We start from the raw sequence: 15,739 nt of genomic DNA on the forward strand, positions 1-15,739 counted from the left end.
AACATGTTTCTCTTTCTCAGCAAGCTTGGGTCTGAAGCAAGGAGTGGGGGCTTTGTTGGTGATGGGTTTCTAGAGCACCAGAGGGAAATCCTGACTTGACCTTCCTTTGGAGAGACCGTAACCTTTCTAACAGGCACCATCATCAGGATAGTAATTCTTTAATGTTCCCTTTATTTTTGAGAGAGAGAGAGAGAGAGGGAGAGAGAGAGAGAGAGCACGAGCGGAGGAAGGGACAGAGAGAGAGGGAGACACAGAATCCGAAGCAGGCTCCAGGCTCTGAGCCCAAGGCGGGCTCGAACTCCCGAAACCGTGAGATCATGCCCTGAGCCGAGGTTGGAGGCTTCACCGACTTAGCCACCCAGGCGCCCCTGGATAGTAATTCTTTAAATGTGTAAATACAAGTCGCGCTAAAGCGAGCAGTGCCGGCCGGACGGTGTACCTAATGGATTTCTGCAGCATGACAGCGATTCTTCCGGGCAACAGCGTGTCCGATCGGCATCTGCTCGTTTTCGGTTTTCCTTTTGCAAGAGCTCGCCCCCCAGGGGGAGCCAACCCTCCCAGCGGGGCCGGCGGGGCGCGGCGGCTCCGGTCTCACTCCGGGGCGGGCGCCGCGAGGACCCTGCAGCCGGGAGAGCGCGTGGCTGCGCGGGCCCCGGAACTGCGCCGCGTAGGGGTTTCATCTAATATTAATTGTTTTAAACTCTAGTGGTTTCAGCGGTTTTATTGGCAGGAAGATGCAGGCGGTAGCGCACTGGGGGCTAAGGCTTCGGATTGCGCTCACAGGGGAAACAATGGGCTGGAATTTGAGAAAACAAACCCAAGATGTTAATTAGCCGCTGAGGCACTCGGGGCACTTTGCAAATGTTAACATAGCCTACTTGTAAACTCCCGAGGGCTGGGACTTCGTTGTTTGGTACGTTTTTTGTTTTTTTTTTTTTTAATTTATAATGCATCGTGGTGTCATTTTGAGTATTAAATAATTTCTCGAGGAAGTGTTTGGGGAAAAGGGCGATCAATAGAAAGGAAATTCTTTTTCCCCTCATCTCACTGTGTACTTTTCTTCTGCATTTTGCAGTCTTCCGTGGACCTCCAAGAAAGCCATCTATTTTAAAGAGGAACAAGGTTGATCCACTGTAAGTGATAAGAAAAATGGCAGAGACCAACCGAGGGAAGGGTTACCTCTGATAGCTGTCATTGGCTGAATGTTTATTGTGTTGTAGACTCCGCGTTCTTTATTTTCAGTTTAATCCTTTCCACCCCCTGGTGAGGTAGGTGGGCCGAGGACGTGGTTTTCCCTGTTTGCTGACTGCAGAGGGGCGTTCGGACTCCTCTCTGGCTGGGGCCTGGCTCTGCTCCTGACACAGCCTCGGGGGAGCCTGTGGCCATCGGTGCCCTGAAGCATGGATGCCTTTGAAACCCTGGGCTTGTGCGACTCTGACCAGATTATTTCTCCCGGCTCAGTTTTCAGTTTATACCTGGCTCCTGGGTTTGCTGGAAGACTTAAAGCAGCTCACCCAGAGCCAGGCAAGAGTGGGGGCTCCGGGAGTCTAAGGCATGCATAAAGCATGAGCTTCTTTCTCTCTCAGTGGGTGGTGATTTATGCCCCACGACCTGCTGTAAAAGCTGTGCAGTAAACAGGTAGTTGAATTTCGTCGCTGAGTTTGGATCGGGAAAAGGTTCAAATCCTAGTTCTGCCCTGCTGGCTGTGGGACACTGGGCCAGTTAATTAACTGCAGTGCCCCCTCAGTTTCCTCTTGGGTAAAATGGAGGTAATAGGGTGGTTATGAGAACAGGGGGTGCTTGGGAAGCACTTTACATGGAGGTGTATACTTAGCACCTGGTAAGGGCAAAATAATTGTCTAGTATGATTATTTTTTCCTGCAGACCCCAAAATGGAGCACTTGCTCTTCCCGATTCATATGCTAATGGTTCCTGAAGAGAACCCTTGGATTTCTGTCTTACTATTCTGGCTGTTCACACCTTGATTTCTTTTCCCACAGTATTTGCTTTTACTTAAGCATTGACACTATTTCACATTTTTTTCTTACTGGGTCCCAGATATTGTTCTGTAGTGTCCTTTTGTCTCTTTTTTTGACCGAGGGAGACACGGCCACTGACTCCCATTGCATTCACTGACCATTATAGTAGGCTGGGTACTCTGGGGGTGTGTGGGGTGGGGTGGGATGCAAGGATCTAGACACCATAAAGAAGCTGTGCTTGTCCTTAAGGAGCTCCGAAAGAAAGATGGAAAGACAAGGAATAAGTATGAGAAATCCAAGGCAGAATGAGGGGAGTGCTGGTGAGGAGCTGGCCATGTGGGCTGGTCTAGGAGGTGTCAGGAATGTGGTAGGACCTGGGGTGGCTAGAATTCCTGGAAGTATGGATTGGAGACAGAGACAAGGGAACAGCAGCCTGAGCAAAACCGTGGAGGAGTGGGGAGAGCAAAAGGAGGCTTGAGAAGCATATTATCCTTACAGAGATGGTTGAAAGCGTAATGTTGAGGAACTGTAAAGGACGGGGCCAGGTCCCGCGCTGGGTGAAGGGAACCGGGGGTGGGCGGGGTGACCATGGAGAGGGTGAGATTTCCCAGGGTCTGACAGGGCGAAGAACGATTTTATTAATGTTTTGGTCAAGTGTCAGAGGTGAAAGGTGAGGAGACTGTGGCTGCGTGGGCTCTGGGTGGGGACTAAAGTTCCAAAGCTCCCCCCCACACCCCCAGCCTGCTGGGGGGCTGCTGCCCCTGGGCTGTGGCCTGTGGGGTGGTGATAAAGGGATGGAGCAGGGAGAAAGTGAAGAGGGACTTGCATTTGCATTGCTTCTGGGCTTCCTGTGGCCTGGAACCTTCATAGAAACTGTCCTAGACAATGTGTCCATGTTCTAAAGTGAACTCATAAAACCCATTTAATCCACAGTGTTTCACATTGTATCATAGTCCATAAAGCCTATTAATCCACAGTGTGTCATAGCATACCACAGTGCAATTGGTTTGAATTACTAAGACCATGTCTCAGAATTTCATGTCTGTGGGAAAATTCACTGCAAATTCCAAGTACCCGGCCAGGAACCTGATGGTCAGCTGGGAACTGTCTGATATGAAATGGTTACACTGTGTGCCTGGGGAATGTTTACCTGGAGAAACATGTGTTCTGTTGCAAACGACCAGATATCATTTGGGTTGGCAAATGAGAAAAGACATTTCTTTGTAGTAGCTTATGTTTTATGATTCTTAACATTTTTTTAGCATTTTTATTAATTTTTGAGAGACAGAGAGAGAGAGAGCGTGAGTGGAGGAGGGGCAGAGAGAGAGGGAGACACAGAACCTGAAGTGGGCTCCAGGCTCTGCACAGACACCACCCCCCTCCCTCCTGACCTGAGCTGAGTAGGATACTTACCGGACTGAGCCACCCAGGAGCCCCTTATTTATTTATTTTTTTTAAGGTGTAGAGTTTAAAAGACACAACAAATGTTATTCTTCTGTTACATTTGTAGATAATAAATTTTTATCCTTATATCTGAAGAGAGAACATACTTTGTGGACAGCATTTGTTGTCAATGGCAGTTGTTGTTCATCAGCCTTTTAAACTGGTCCTGGTATTGTTTCCCTGTCCTGGGATTCTAGAACCAATGACTAGATGGTTAAGAGAGGGCACTCTTCGACATTTCCCTAGATGATAGCTCAGTCATGGGGTATTTTATTTTATTTTATTTTATTTTTTAACGTTTATTTTTGAGACAAAGAGAGAGACAGAGCATGAACGGGGGAGGGGCAGAGAGAGAGGGAGACACAGAATCGGAAGCAGGCTCCATGCTCTGGGCCATGAGCCCAGAGCCCGACGCGGGGCTCGAACCCACGGACCTCGAGATCGTGACCCGAGCTGAAGTCGGATGCCCAACCGACTGAGCCATCCAGGCGCCCCAGTCATGGGTATTTTAAAAGCAAATCCTTTTAAATAGATAGGACATATTCTTTCTTTTTTTTTTTTTTTAAGTTTATTTATTCATTTTGAGAGAGGGAGAGCACGTGAGTAGTGGAGGGATAGAAAGGGAGAGAGAGAATCCCAAGCAGACTCTGCACTGTCGGTGCAGAGCCTGATGTGGGGCTCGAACCCACAAACCATGAGGTCATGACCTGAGCTGAAGTCAGCCGCTTAACTGACTGAGCCGTCCAGGTGCCCCAGGACATATTATTTCTTACATTACTGTCATCTTTGTGGTTGTCATTATAATCAGCAGTAACATCACACCTGGCATTTATTGAATAATTACTATGTGCCCATAACACTTTTTGAGGAGCTCTATCTTAGAGCATTTTTTACAGCAAAACCTAGTTTCTGTCTAACGATGCCTGGGAGAATTGCATTAGCCATTATCCAAGATTTTTTTTTTTGTCAGTCAACAAACATGAAGCACCCTTCATGTGCCAAATACTGTGCTAGACCCTGGGGAATCAGTTCTGATTAAAATGAATCCCTGTTGTCATAGAACTTAAAATGGGAAAGCGAATAATTAGTAAGTCATTCCAGGTATACAGACTGCTTGCTATGCAGGGCTAATGCAGGGTACAGAAGCATATAGTCGGGGATCTGTTCTTAGGGGAGGGTGGCCAAGGAGAACTTTTACACACAAGATGGACAAGCAAATAAGCCTTGTGGAGGCTGTGTTAGCCAGGTGAAAAGAAAGCGAATGGGCTCACAGAGGGAGTAGAGTGTATGGAGGTTGAGAGGTGGGTGAGAGCCTGGTGTTTGAGGAACTGAGAGGGGTCAGATAACAGTTGGAGGTGAGAAGCTGACTGAGAACCTGCTGAAGAAGAGGCTGGAGAGATGACAGGAGTTAGATCATTCTAAGGCTTGGGCTCCCCTAAGGAGTTGGATCTTTATGTCAAGGACACGAGGAAGTCATTAAAGACTTTGGAGCTGAGAATAATCAGATTTGTATTGTATGATCAGATTTGTATTGTAAAAACTGTCGCTTTGGCAGTGGGGAATGGATTGGAGGATTCAAGAATAAAGGGGACAAGGTAGATGTGTCCAAGGTGAGGTAGAGGAGGGTCTGGACTAGGGTGGTGAAATCGGGATCAGAAGGAACTGAGATTCATCATATCCCGTGTTACACCGATTCTGAAATGTATACGTGTCATATTTTCCTCTCTGAAATTGTGATAAGGCTTAGATTTAGCAATCGTTTTTTGTTTCTTTTTCTTGGAGGTGCACAAGACAGTGGTGCATCCAGTAATCAGTGGCCTCTTTTATTAGGTGAAATATGGCGTGCAGGAGGTAAAACCTACAGTGCTTGGTGGTGTCATGGAGCTCAGGGGACCGGGGCACTGAGCAGTCAGTTGAATGGCGGGGTTGCAGTTCCAGCATGGAAAAAACTTTATGGGGACAGTTTTATTCTTCAGATTTTTTATTTTCAATTTGGCGAAGTCCAAACTAGAAAAGCCATTGACTGCTATATACCAGCAGTTGAGTTGCTCATTTTAAAGATTGTGAAGTAGGATATCTAGGTTTTAATTGTTGATATTAAATTGTTTTTGTTGGGGCATCGGGGTGGCTCGGTCGGTTAAGCCTCCGACTCTGGGTTTTGGTTCAGGTCATGATCTCACTGTTCATGGGATCAAGCCCCACATGGGGCTCTGTGCTGACGGCACAGAGCCTGCTTGAGATTCTCTTCCACACACACACTCTCTCTCTCTCTCAAAATAAATAAATAAACTTAAAAAATGGTTTTCATTAATTTTATTAAATGGTGTTTTATTAATTGCCGATATTACACTGGTTTCATGTGTAGATGCACCATTTCCCAACTTGATCTCTCTTGATCTCCCTTTAAGGCAGTATATTTACATTTCTTGCTGGTATTTAGCATTCTTGTCTATCAGTTTTACTATCTGTCCCTAGAAGAATGAATAACTTTAATTTGTACATGACAGACCACATGGTGATACCAAATATTTGTCATGTTGGTGCCTTTATGGCTCAGTTGTTCTGGAATGTCCTTTCACTGCCTCTTAGCAAAGCAACCACATTCAATATAATATACATGAGATATAAGGAGTCATTGCAGGTAAATATTGAGAAGATTTAGTTGTTTTCCAGTTTATCCAGCTTGGAGGACCTTTTTAGCTGAACAGTAACAGGCCTATAGGTAACAGTTGCTAGTAACCTGACTAGGGGGTTTAGAAATTTTGGAGGTCCCAGGGGTGCCTGGATGGCTCAGTCAGTTAAGCGTCCAAGTTTGGCTCAGGTCATGATCTCATGGTTCATGGGTTTGAGCTGAACCCTGTGTATGGGGCTCTGTGCTGACAGCTCAGAGCCTGGAGCCTGCTTCAGATTCTGTGTCTCCCTCTCTCTCTGCCCCTCCCCCATTTGCTCTCTCTCTCTCTCTCTCTCTCTCTCTCTCTCTCTTTCTCTCTATCTCTCAAAAATAAGTAAACATTAAAAAAAAAGAAAAGAAAGGAAGAAAATTCTGGAGGTCCTGTCCTAGACTTGCCTATGGGAAAATTTAAAACATTGATGGCTAACGTGTTCTCTTCTCTATCATGCACACGAAACTGATGATGGTTTAGAAGCATTATACTGTACCTCTGACCAAACAATTTTAATTTAATGATTAGATAAATTTCTAATACTGCTGTTTTGAAGATGATCTTACATATTTACTTTCTAAATGCATGTGACATTTGAACAGTTTCCAAGTGCTTTCCTTTGCTATGGGATTGGCCTCACAGCTGACCTGGGAGGTTAATTTATAACTATGGTAGGCATCTGCGAAAGTAGATTCTTCTGATCTGTGGCTCCTATTTTGGGAGGATCATTAGATAAGTCCCTTACATTGTCATTTACTTTTGGGGAATGGAACTTTGGAATTGCAGCTGCATGTTCCCTGGTCTTATCCTGCTCAGGGGGCAAAGCGATCCATGGAAGAGGATGGAGTAAGGGGTGCTGTACTTGGGGGGAATGCTCTAGCTGAGTGAACAGGGCTCATTTGTCTCACTTGGCTGGAAATACAGTGACTGGAGTCTGACTTAGCTAATTCAAGTGCATAGTTGAAGCTCCCTGGCTACTGGAGGAGAGAAACCAGGAATGTTAAAAAGTAAAACAGTATGAGCTTCTGATGGTGGTGAAAGCATGGAATATGTCTCCTCTGATATGGCTCTTTTGCCCCTGGCTATCAATAATACTTTAGCAAATCCTGTCTTTGTTTACGTGCACACCGGTGTATGTTCTTTATTTTTAATGTTTATTTACTTATTTTGAGAGAGAGCGAGCATGAGTGGGGGCAGAGAGAGAGAGAGATTGAGAGACAGAGAGAGAGATCGAGAGACGGAGAGAGAGAGAATCCCAAGCAGACTGTGCTGTCAGAGAGGAGTCCGACTTGGGGCTCGAGCTCATGAACTGTGAGACCATGACCGGATCCAAAATCGAGAGCCGGATGCTTAACCAACTGAGCCACCAGACACCCCCACCAGTATATATTCTTAAGGGGAACAGCCAGGATTAATTTATTTAGTATGCAAAGAGTGATTTTATTAGATGATAATGTTTATCTCATGAAACAAAACAAAGGTCAATCAGGTCCGTTCCTAGATTCACTGGGAAGGATTACAACATTGCATCGCACCTCACTCTTTTTATCTGTAGCTTTAACACATAATATTATCGCACTAGGAATTCTTGTGTGCTGTGACAGGCACAGTGCCTAGGGAATAAGCCTTCCCGTGATCTGCTTTGGCACCTACTTTTAGGATCTAGAAGTGTGGGACCTATTGGCCTATGGTACATTATCAAACTTTCTGATTGTGAACATTAATAATAAACATCTTAGATTTTTATTGGATAATTAAAAAATAAATAAGTACTTGAATATTGAATCTTTATCTTGGCTGTTTCTTGAGAATACTTATCTTATTGTTGGTGATTCATGTTTATTATTAACTGAGTAATAAAAAATTAAAAGCATTTATAATAATGAATACATTATTTTTAATGAATGTATAAAAGGGAATGATGTTTTCAGTAGACAGTGAATTATGGCTTGGTGTGGTGTGCAGGTGAGGGAAAATGGTCCCAGGATGAATGAAGTTAGGATGCCGGGGTGTATTCTATCTCTGTTGGGGGTTTCTTGGTGCCATTATCAAAATGGTCCTCTTCTAGCCTCTGGTCTGTCAATCACAAAACAGATTTTGAACAACTTTGGTGGATAAATAAAGCATTTACTAGCTCAGGCATGTATAAGAAACTTCATGAAAATGGTACTAAGATTCCTCGTTTAAAGCCAAGAAAAGGGTGGGGCGCCTGGGAGGCTCAGTCGGCTAAGTGTCTGACTTTGGCTCAGCTCATGATCTCATGGTTCGTGAGTTCAAGCCCCACGTTTGGCTCTGTGCTGACAGCCCAGAGCCTGGAGCCTGCTTCAGATTCTGTGTCTCCCTCTCTCTCTGCCCCTCCCCCGATCATGCTCTGTCTCTCTCTGTCTCAAAAATAAATACAAATATTTTTAAAAGTTTTTAAAGCCAAGAAAAGGGCAAGCAAGCTGGAAGTCTGCTACAAATATGGTGCCTCTGAGTGATGTAGACAAGGAGGTTCTAGGTACACACAGCTCTTCATGCCTAGGTTGGTGGACAGGCTCAGACTTTGTGCTAATTAGGAATAGAAGCCCTTTCTATTGGCCTGACTCCCATCACGTGACACAAGAGCTCACAGAGAGCTCTGGCTGCGTTTCAGCTGCCACTCTCCTCCTGCCCAATGTACTTTGCATTTTTAGACACAGTCAAGTTGCTGAACTATTTTATAACCAAGGCTCACTATCCGCAGTGAGACCTGGGCAGGGAGTGTTAAAGGTGTGCAAACCTATCATTTTTCCTGGTAAACACACATGGCTGCTATTATAGACCTTAAATGAGAAAGCTTAGAATAATAAGGTGAAATCATGTAAAAGCTTGGACTAATTGCAATTCTTTTTCTAAACAATTAGGTGGTTATCCAAATGTCTACTCAATGCTTGAAATCACTTTTTTTTTTTTTTTTTTTTTTTTTTTTAGTATAGCTGACACACAATATTACATTAGTTTCAGGTGTACAACTCAGAGATTTGACAAGTTTATACATATGTTCACCACAAGTTTTGCTACCACCTGTCCTGATGCATTGCTATTATAATATCATTGACATTCCTTATGCTCTGCTTTTATTCCCCTGACTTAGTCATTCCATAACTGGAAGCTTCTATCTCCCTCTCCCCTTCTGTTTGGCCTCACGGAAAGCACCTTCTTGACATTAGTGGTTTATAAAGTTGTTTTAAAGCAGACATCCAGCATGGTTTCACGTATACACTTTGCCGTTAATTAAAACCCACATTTCTTAACCTGATATTCAGGTACCTTTTTCCTTTGGTCTTAACTTACCTTCCTAACCTTTTCCTCAGCTACTCCTTTATGCGATGTGTGCCACACTCCCACCAAAAGGCACTTGTTGAAGTTCTCTACATCCTGTGGTTTATGTTCAAACAGTGCGAAGTGTTTCCTCTCCGTACCTTCCTTTCCAAATGGCCCAGTGCAAGCACTACTTTCTTTCCAAAACCTCTTATGCCTTCAACCCTCTGTAATTTCTCCCCACTGAATTCAGGTAGTATTTGGCCTGTATAATATACTCTTAAAGTTATCTATATTATTTCTCTTTTTTAATGCTCAATGAGGACAATAATTTTTTCTTACTCACCTTTCTATTTCCCACAATGCTGTTTCTTTAAATTTAGGAGACAAACAATGTGTGTTGTTTAGATGAATGAGTTCATTGGATTTATCCACGTAGGAAGTAGACTTGCAATACATCTCTAGTTTCCTTCTCTCTTGGAAAAGTAATATGTTTCCAATTCCATGATTACATTAGAAATTTATAGTTTTAAGTGTATAATGGTATATATGATCATATATTTCCTTTGTTAAAATAATGTTACATTAAATAATGTATTTAATGTAAAATAAGGGATTGAGAAATGACATGGTATAAAAATACTAGTATTTCTCATTTTAAGTTGACTATTCAATACCTGACTAACCATTCTCTGCTTCAAATTTTCTTAGCTAGGAAATCAGGAACTTGAAAAAGCTTAAAGCTCTGTTTGTCTTATGGATAAAAGATTTGCTATGGAATTTTACTTTTGTATAAAAGTATATAAAAAAGATATGCCCCTTCCCTCCCTAAGCTCCCATAAGTTGTGGCTATATGATTACTCTTTTGCAATGGAATGTAAGCAGAAATCTGTTACAAAAGACACTCTCCTCCCTTTCTTGGTCTCTTCCTTCATTCTTTACTTGAAACAGCCCTTGCTGTCATTGTGGAGCATGAGGATATAGGCCACACCACAGGCATACAGAGTGGGGATTTTGAAGAAGCCTGGGTCATGAGGACTCCATGGAGTCGAGTTGCCTTACCAGCCATGACTACCCATGAAATAGAATTTAACTTGCCTCAAATCACTATTTTGTGATCACTTTTCATTTATTTATCTTTTACTTTCAGTAGGCTCTGAGCTCCTTGAAGGGAGGTACTATACTTTACCCATGTTTCAATTCCTAGCACCTAGCACCTAGCACCGAGTGGAGACACATGCATTTCAGGGATTTCATTGGAATTTTTAAATAACTTGTTTTAAAAATATTTCACTTTATTGCTATGCTATAAAATTTCAGATGGGAGGGGGTTTGTCAAATGGCAAGAAATCTATACTGTGAAAAAAGTTTTTTCATTAAAATTTTTTTTCAATGTTTCTTTACTTTTGAGAGACACAGAGAGACAGAGCACGAGTAGGGGGAGGGCAGAGGGAGAGGGAGGCACAGAATCCAAAGTTGTTTGCACAGAGCCCGACATGGGGCTTGAACCCACAAACTGTGAGATCATGACCTGAGCTGAGGTCTGACACGTAATCAACTGAGCCAGCCAGGCGCCCCTGTTGTAAAAATTTTATAATGAAATTATTCATCACTATCGAGATTGCCTCTCTTTTTTTTTTTCGGTCTTTCCCTGATACTGTGCCTGTGAGTCTCTCACGCTGCCCGTCTGTAGGCTCTCATGTTAATTTTCCTTTTTCCATTCTACTCTACTCTGAGGATTTCTAAGTTCTAGCCATTGAATGTAAGTTTTGATACGTGGTGGGATTTCACAAAAGGAGACGTGCTTACTATGATACTTGGCCAATTCCTTGCCATTCCTTGTCCTAACAGAAATGGTTATGTGGATGCTATACCTATAAACTAGGTTCTACTTATTTGTAAGAATATCATTTCTAACTCTTTTTTTCTACTTTGATGGTCTGTAATTTGTCTGGGCATGCTTTTTCTCTTCCAGTTAGGATCATTTCTGTCTCTTAGCCTATATAAATAAATTGCGTCTGTTATCATTTGTTCAAATGCTAGATTTTATTCTAGGGGCACCTGTCTCTGCTTCTTTACCATCGTGTGCTTCTCATATGGATTGGCTTCTTATATTCTCTCTTTCTCTCTTTTAAATAGACTCTTTTAAATAGCCCCATGTGGGGCTTGAACTCACAACCCTGAGATCAAGAGTTGCATGCTTTACTGACTGAGTCAGCCAGGTGCTCCTTCTTATATTCTCTTAAATCCAAACATACTCAGTTTAAATAGGGGCAAGCATCTGACTAATTACATCTTCTAATGTAGGTGTGCTGCTCAGCATTTTAATGTTAAAATATATTTTATTTTGTTATAAACCCTTCATGATACAATTGGAACATTATATTTTTTTCTGAAATGATGTGCCTAGGTTGGTCGTTTTATCTGTGAGTTACATTTATAACGGTACGGAGGCCTAAAAATGTTTGTTATCTTAAGAGATTAGGTTTGAAATGGTTGAGGATCACTGGGGAAATAATGAACAGATATCTTTTGATAAGCGTATAGCTAGCTTATCCATAGATAAAAAGAAGGAAAATTATAGCTATCACTTTTCTAGCACTGGCTCTGAACCAGGCACTGTTTTGAGCATTTTATGTGTATTAACTCATTTATATATTGTAACAACCCTATGAAGTGGGTACTATTATCATCCACATTATACAGAGGAGAAAATTGAGGCACAGAGAAATTTAACTTGCCCAGGATCACAGCTGGTAAGTGGCAGAGATAAGATGTATTGAGGGATTATTTTTTTTTTTTAATTTTTTTTTTTTCAACGTTTATTTTTTGGGACAGAGAGAGACAGAGCATGAACGGGGGAGGGGCAGAGAGAGAGGGAGACACAGAATCGGAAACAGGCTCCAGGCTCTGAGCCATCAGCCCAGAGCCTGACACGGGGCTCGAACTCACGGACCGCGAGATCGTGACCTGGCTGAAGTCGGACACTTAACCGACTGCACCACCCAGGCGCCCCGAGGGATTATTATTGATCACAGTATGATCAAGCAACTTGCCCAAAGTTACACAGTTTGGCAGATCCTGGATTCAGACCCAGGCTCTTGGCCCCAGAGTTTATGCTCCCAATTATCACACTGACCTGTTCTCTGGCCAAGCTCTGCTTTACAGTTATTGTCGTCAAGGTACACTAACCCTGCAATAATAATAACAACAACAAATAATTTTAAAAAATGCTCTGGATAGATAACCAAAGAGGTATCTTTTAGAGATATCATATGATGTCATAAGAAATCTTTAACTTCTTTTTTAAACTATTGCTGCCATTGACCTATTTTTGGAGTTTCTAGACTGAGCACTTACAATAACATAAAAACTGTAGGGTCAGCTTAAAGGATCTTGCAGTAAGTTTTGAAATTTTGCAGCAAAGTTCAGAGAGAGAGAGAGAGTAAAGAAGGGATGAGACAAGAGTTCCCATGAGTAACTTGAAGCCGGGGGACCTGCACCACGGTCCCTTTGTCGCTGTACTTCTGTTGGGCTGGCAGTGACACGCAGGTGGCTGGGAGCAATAGTAGAGACGGTGAGAAGCAAGGAGGAAGGGTAAGTTGCCATTTATGCCAATTCCTCCCCTTCGTTGTCATCAGTGGTACCTAATATTAAGAGGCCCATGACATTGACCTCACTCTCAGACATACGTCCCTGACATGGCAAAAAGGATGCTTTGACATTTTTCCTTCTAATTTTGAACTTAGGAAACTTCATCTTCCCACATTTTCCTTCTCCATCTTTGAAGCCATCTGGAAAGGGACCCTCTACCTCTCGTTCTCATGTGAGCTTGTGCACCTGGGCTCGGTCAAGTGCCCTGTGACTCTGGGCGTTCTCATGCCCCCAGTCTGGCACCCTTCCCACCCTCCACCGCAGCCCTTCCTCACTGGCGCTCCTCTCCTCGAGTCCACAGTGCTGCTCCGCCCTCCCCACATGGCCTCACCTGGGGCTGAGCTGGTAAAAGAGCGTCAGGTGAGAAGTTCCTCAGTTTCCCTTCCTTCCACCTGCAAGTGTGTCCGTGTTCATCTGCTCATCCATCTCTGCTTCCCCTCCTGTTGCTGAGAAAGCAGTGGCCCTGGACCCTCCCGAGACACATCACTCCTTTCTGCAGTACGTCTGTTGGCCTTGCTGTCGTAACAAACAGCCTGCAATCCCAGTGCCTACAGTTACAACCTTCGTTTCTCTTTCAAGGTCCTGGGCTTGGCTGGGCTTGGCTGGGCTTGGCTCCAGGCGGCAGGTCTGGTTGGGTCTGTGCCACTGTTTTCTTAGAGGTCCCAGGCTGATGAGGCACCACCTGTCTGGCCCGCTGAGGGCAGAAGTGCAAGAGGGGAGCAGGTCCACCAGGCCTCTTAAGGCCTCTGTTTGGAGCTGGCACATATTGTCTCCACATTCCACCAGTCAGAGCAAATCATGCCCCAGAGTCACTGGGGCAGGAAAATAAAGTCCACCTGTGGGAGTTTTGCTGAACAATAACACGATCTACCAGCTGCCTTCTCTAAAATCTTAACATGCCCTCCCCCCTCATTATATTTATCCTTGTTCATTCATTGTGTTTCTTCTCATTCTGCTTGCCTCCCTTTCTATCTGTTTCTTCATTGGCTTTCCCAACCTACAAGCAAATAAATCCTTCCTTGTCCCCTAGGAAAGGTTCCTTTCTTTTAATTATGACTTGCCTCCTCCAGCCATTCTTCACTTCCTCCCCTCCACCTCCTCATAGAGTATTTCCTGTCACCTCAGTGTCTCCTACTTGTCCTTAGCAATGTCCTTGTCCCCAGTGCCCATGCTGAGCCCGCGGTAGTCTTCCATCCCCAGGAACCCACGCCTGCCTTGTTAACGTCCACGGACCACCTAATTCCCACTCGAGTGCCCCTTCCTGTTCCACTTTTGTTGCAGCATTTTATATGGCTCATTCCTCTTCCTTGGAATTTTCTCCTTTGGAATTCCCCCAAACTGCTGATTCTCTTCCTTCTTCTGACACCTCCTTCTCTGTCTTCTTCACGGACTTTTCATTCTTTCATTCATTCGTTTGGCCGATAGTTATACTGTGCCTCGTACGTGCGGCACAGAGGTAATGGACACATCCCTGACCTCATACTCAATAGGATCACGCGTCGTTACAGAACTGCAGTGTGTTGTGGCCACAATTGTGCTTAGGGACCTATGGAGAATGTAACTCAGGTTGAGGGTTAGCAAACTGTCCAGGAAGAGGTGTCCTGTGAGCTGGATTTTCAGAGATCCAGGCTGAGAGAACAGGAACAGCATTGCAGGAGGAGCAGACGGTGCTTGCGATGGTCCAGAAGCTGCTCTCCCCTCAGATGGCTTCCCCAGCATTTCAGCCCCCGCTCTTACTCTGCACACCTTTTTCTCCTGGGCGGTCTCAGCCCAGAACACTCTTCTGGGTGGGTTTCTGAGTGCCTACAGGATATCTAGCTGAATGGCCAGAAGTACTTCAAGTTCAATCCTAAATTCATTTTCCTTTCTTTTTCATTTTCTTTTCTTTCTTTCTTTCTTTCTTTTTAGTAATCTCTGCACCTGACATGGGGCTCGAACTCATGACTCCGAGATCAAGAACGGGATGCTCGACCGACTGGACCAGCCAGACGCCCTCCTAAAGTCACTTTCTAAACTTCAGCTTTGTTCTTCCTCACTCTGTGGCTTCCTCATCACATCACAGGCAAAGGTAGAAACCTTAGAGTCCTCTTGGATGCCTCCCTCTTTCCTCCCTGCTGTCTGCTCACCACCAGCCCACTTTGCCAAGTACATCCTGCCGACTCTACTTCAACTGACGTCTAGCTGGCATACACTATTCTCTTAGTTTAAGGTGTACAGTGTAGTGATTTAACACCTACATAAATTGCACAGTGATCAGCATGATAAATCCAGTGACCATTTTTTCCCACACAAAGTCACTACGGTATTATTGGGTATATTCCCTACGCAGTACTTTACATCTGCCAATTCTACTTTTTTTTTTTTTTAGTTTATTTATTTTGGGGCAGGAGGGGCGCAGAGAGAGAGAGAGAGAGAGAGAGAGATTGAGAGACAGAATCCCAAGCAGGCTCTGTGTTGTCAGTGAGGAGCCCGATGTGGGCCTTGACCTCACGAACCGTGAGATCATGACCTGAGCTGAAATCAAGAGTTTGACACTCAACCAACTGAGCCACCCAGGTGCACCTGCCAATTCTACTTCTAAACTGTTTCTCAAATCCTTCCCCTTGCTCAAGTCTTATTACAAGTCTTATTGTACAAGGGGTGCCTGGGGGCTCAGTCGGTTAAGCATCTGACTTCAGCTCGGGTCCTGATCTCTCGGTCCATGAGTTCGAGCCCCAC

General features: G+C 44.1%; 1 protein-coding gene across 19 annotated transcripts in view; it reads left to right on the top strand.

The window, feature by feature from the left end:
* Window positions 1–414: 414 nt before the first annotated feature.
* The window catches only part of LOC147572552 (uncharacterized), an 81,986-nt gene continuing 66,661 nt past the window's right edge, over window positions 415–15,739 (top strand). For 6 of the 19 annotated variants that reach the window (XR_015246130.1, XR_015246136.1, XR_015246137.1 and 3 more), the window contains exons 1-2: window positions 426–917; window positions 1,076–1,133. Coding sequence is in view for 1 of the 19 variants with exons in the window: in XM_086694051.1 (XP_086550177.1) it covers window positions 14,985–15,089 (105 nt within the window). In the remaining 18 variants the exon portion in view is untranslated. Of the gene's footprint in view, window positions 918–1,075; window positions 1,134–12,907; window positions 13,382–14,929; window positions 15,090–15,739 lie in introns of those variants that run through there. The other 13 variants (XR_015246127.1, XR_015246126.1, XM_086694045.1 and 10 more) reach the window with 9 other exon arrangements.

The sequence above is a fragment of the Puma concolor genome, chromosome E4, assembly GCF_028749965.1.
Source record: "Puma concolor isolate L17-30 chromosome E4, mPumCon1.1.hap2, whole genome shotgun sequence".
NCBI lineage: Eukaryota > Metazoa > Chordata > Mammalia > Carnivora > Felidae > Puma > Puma concolor.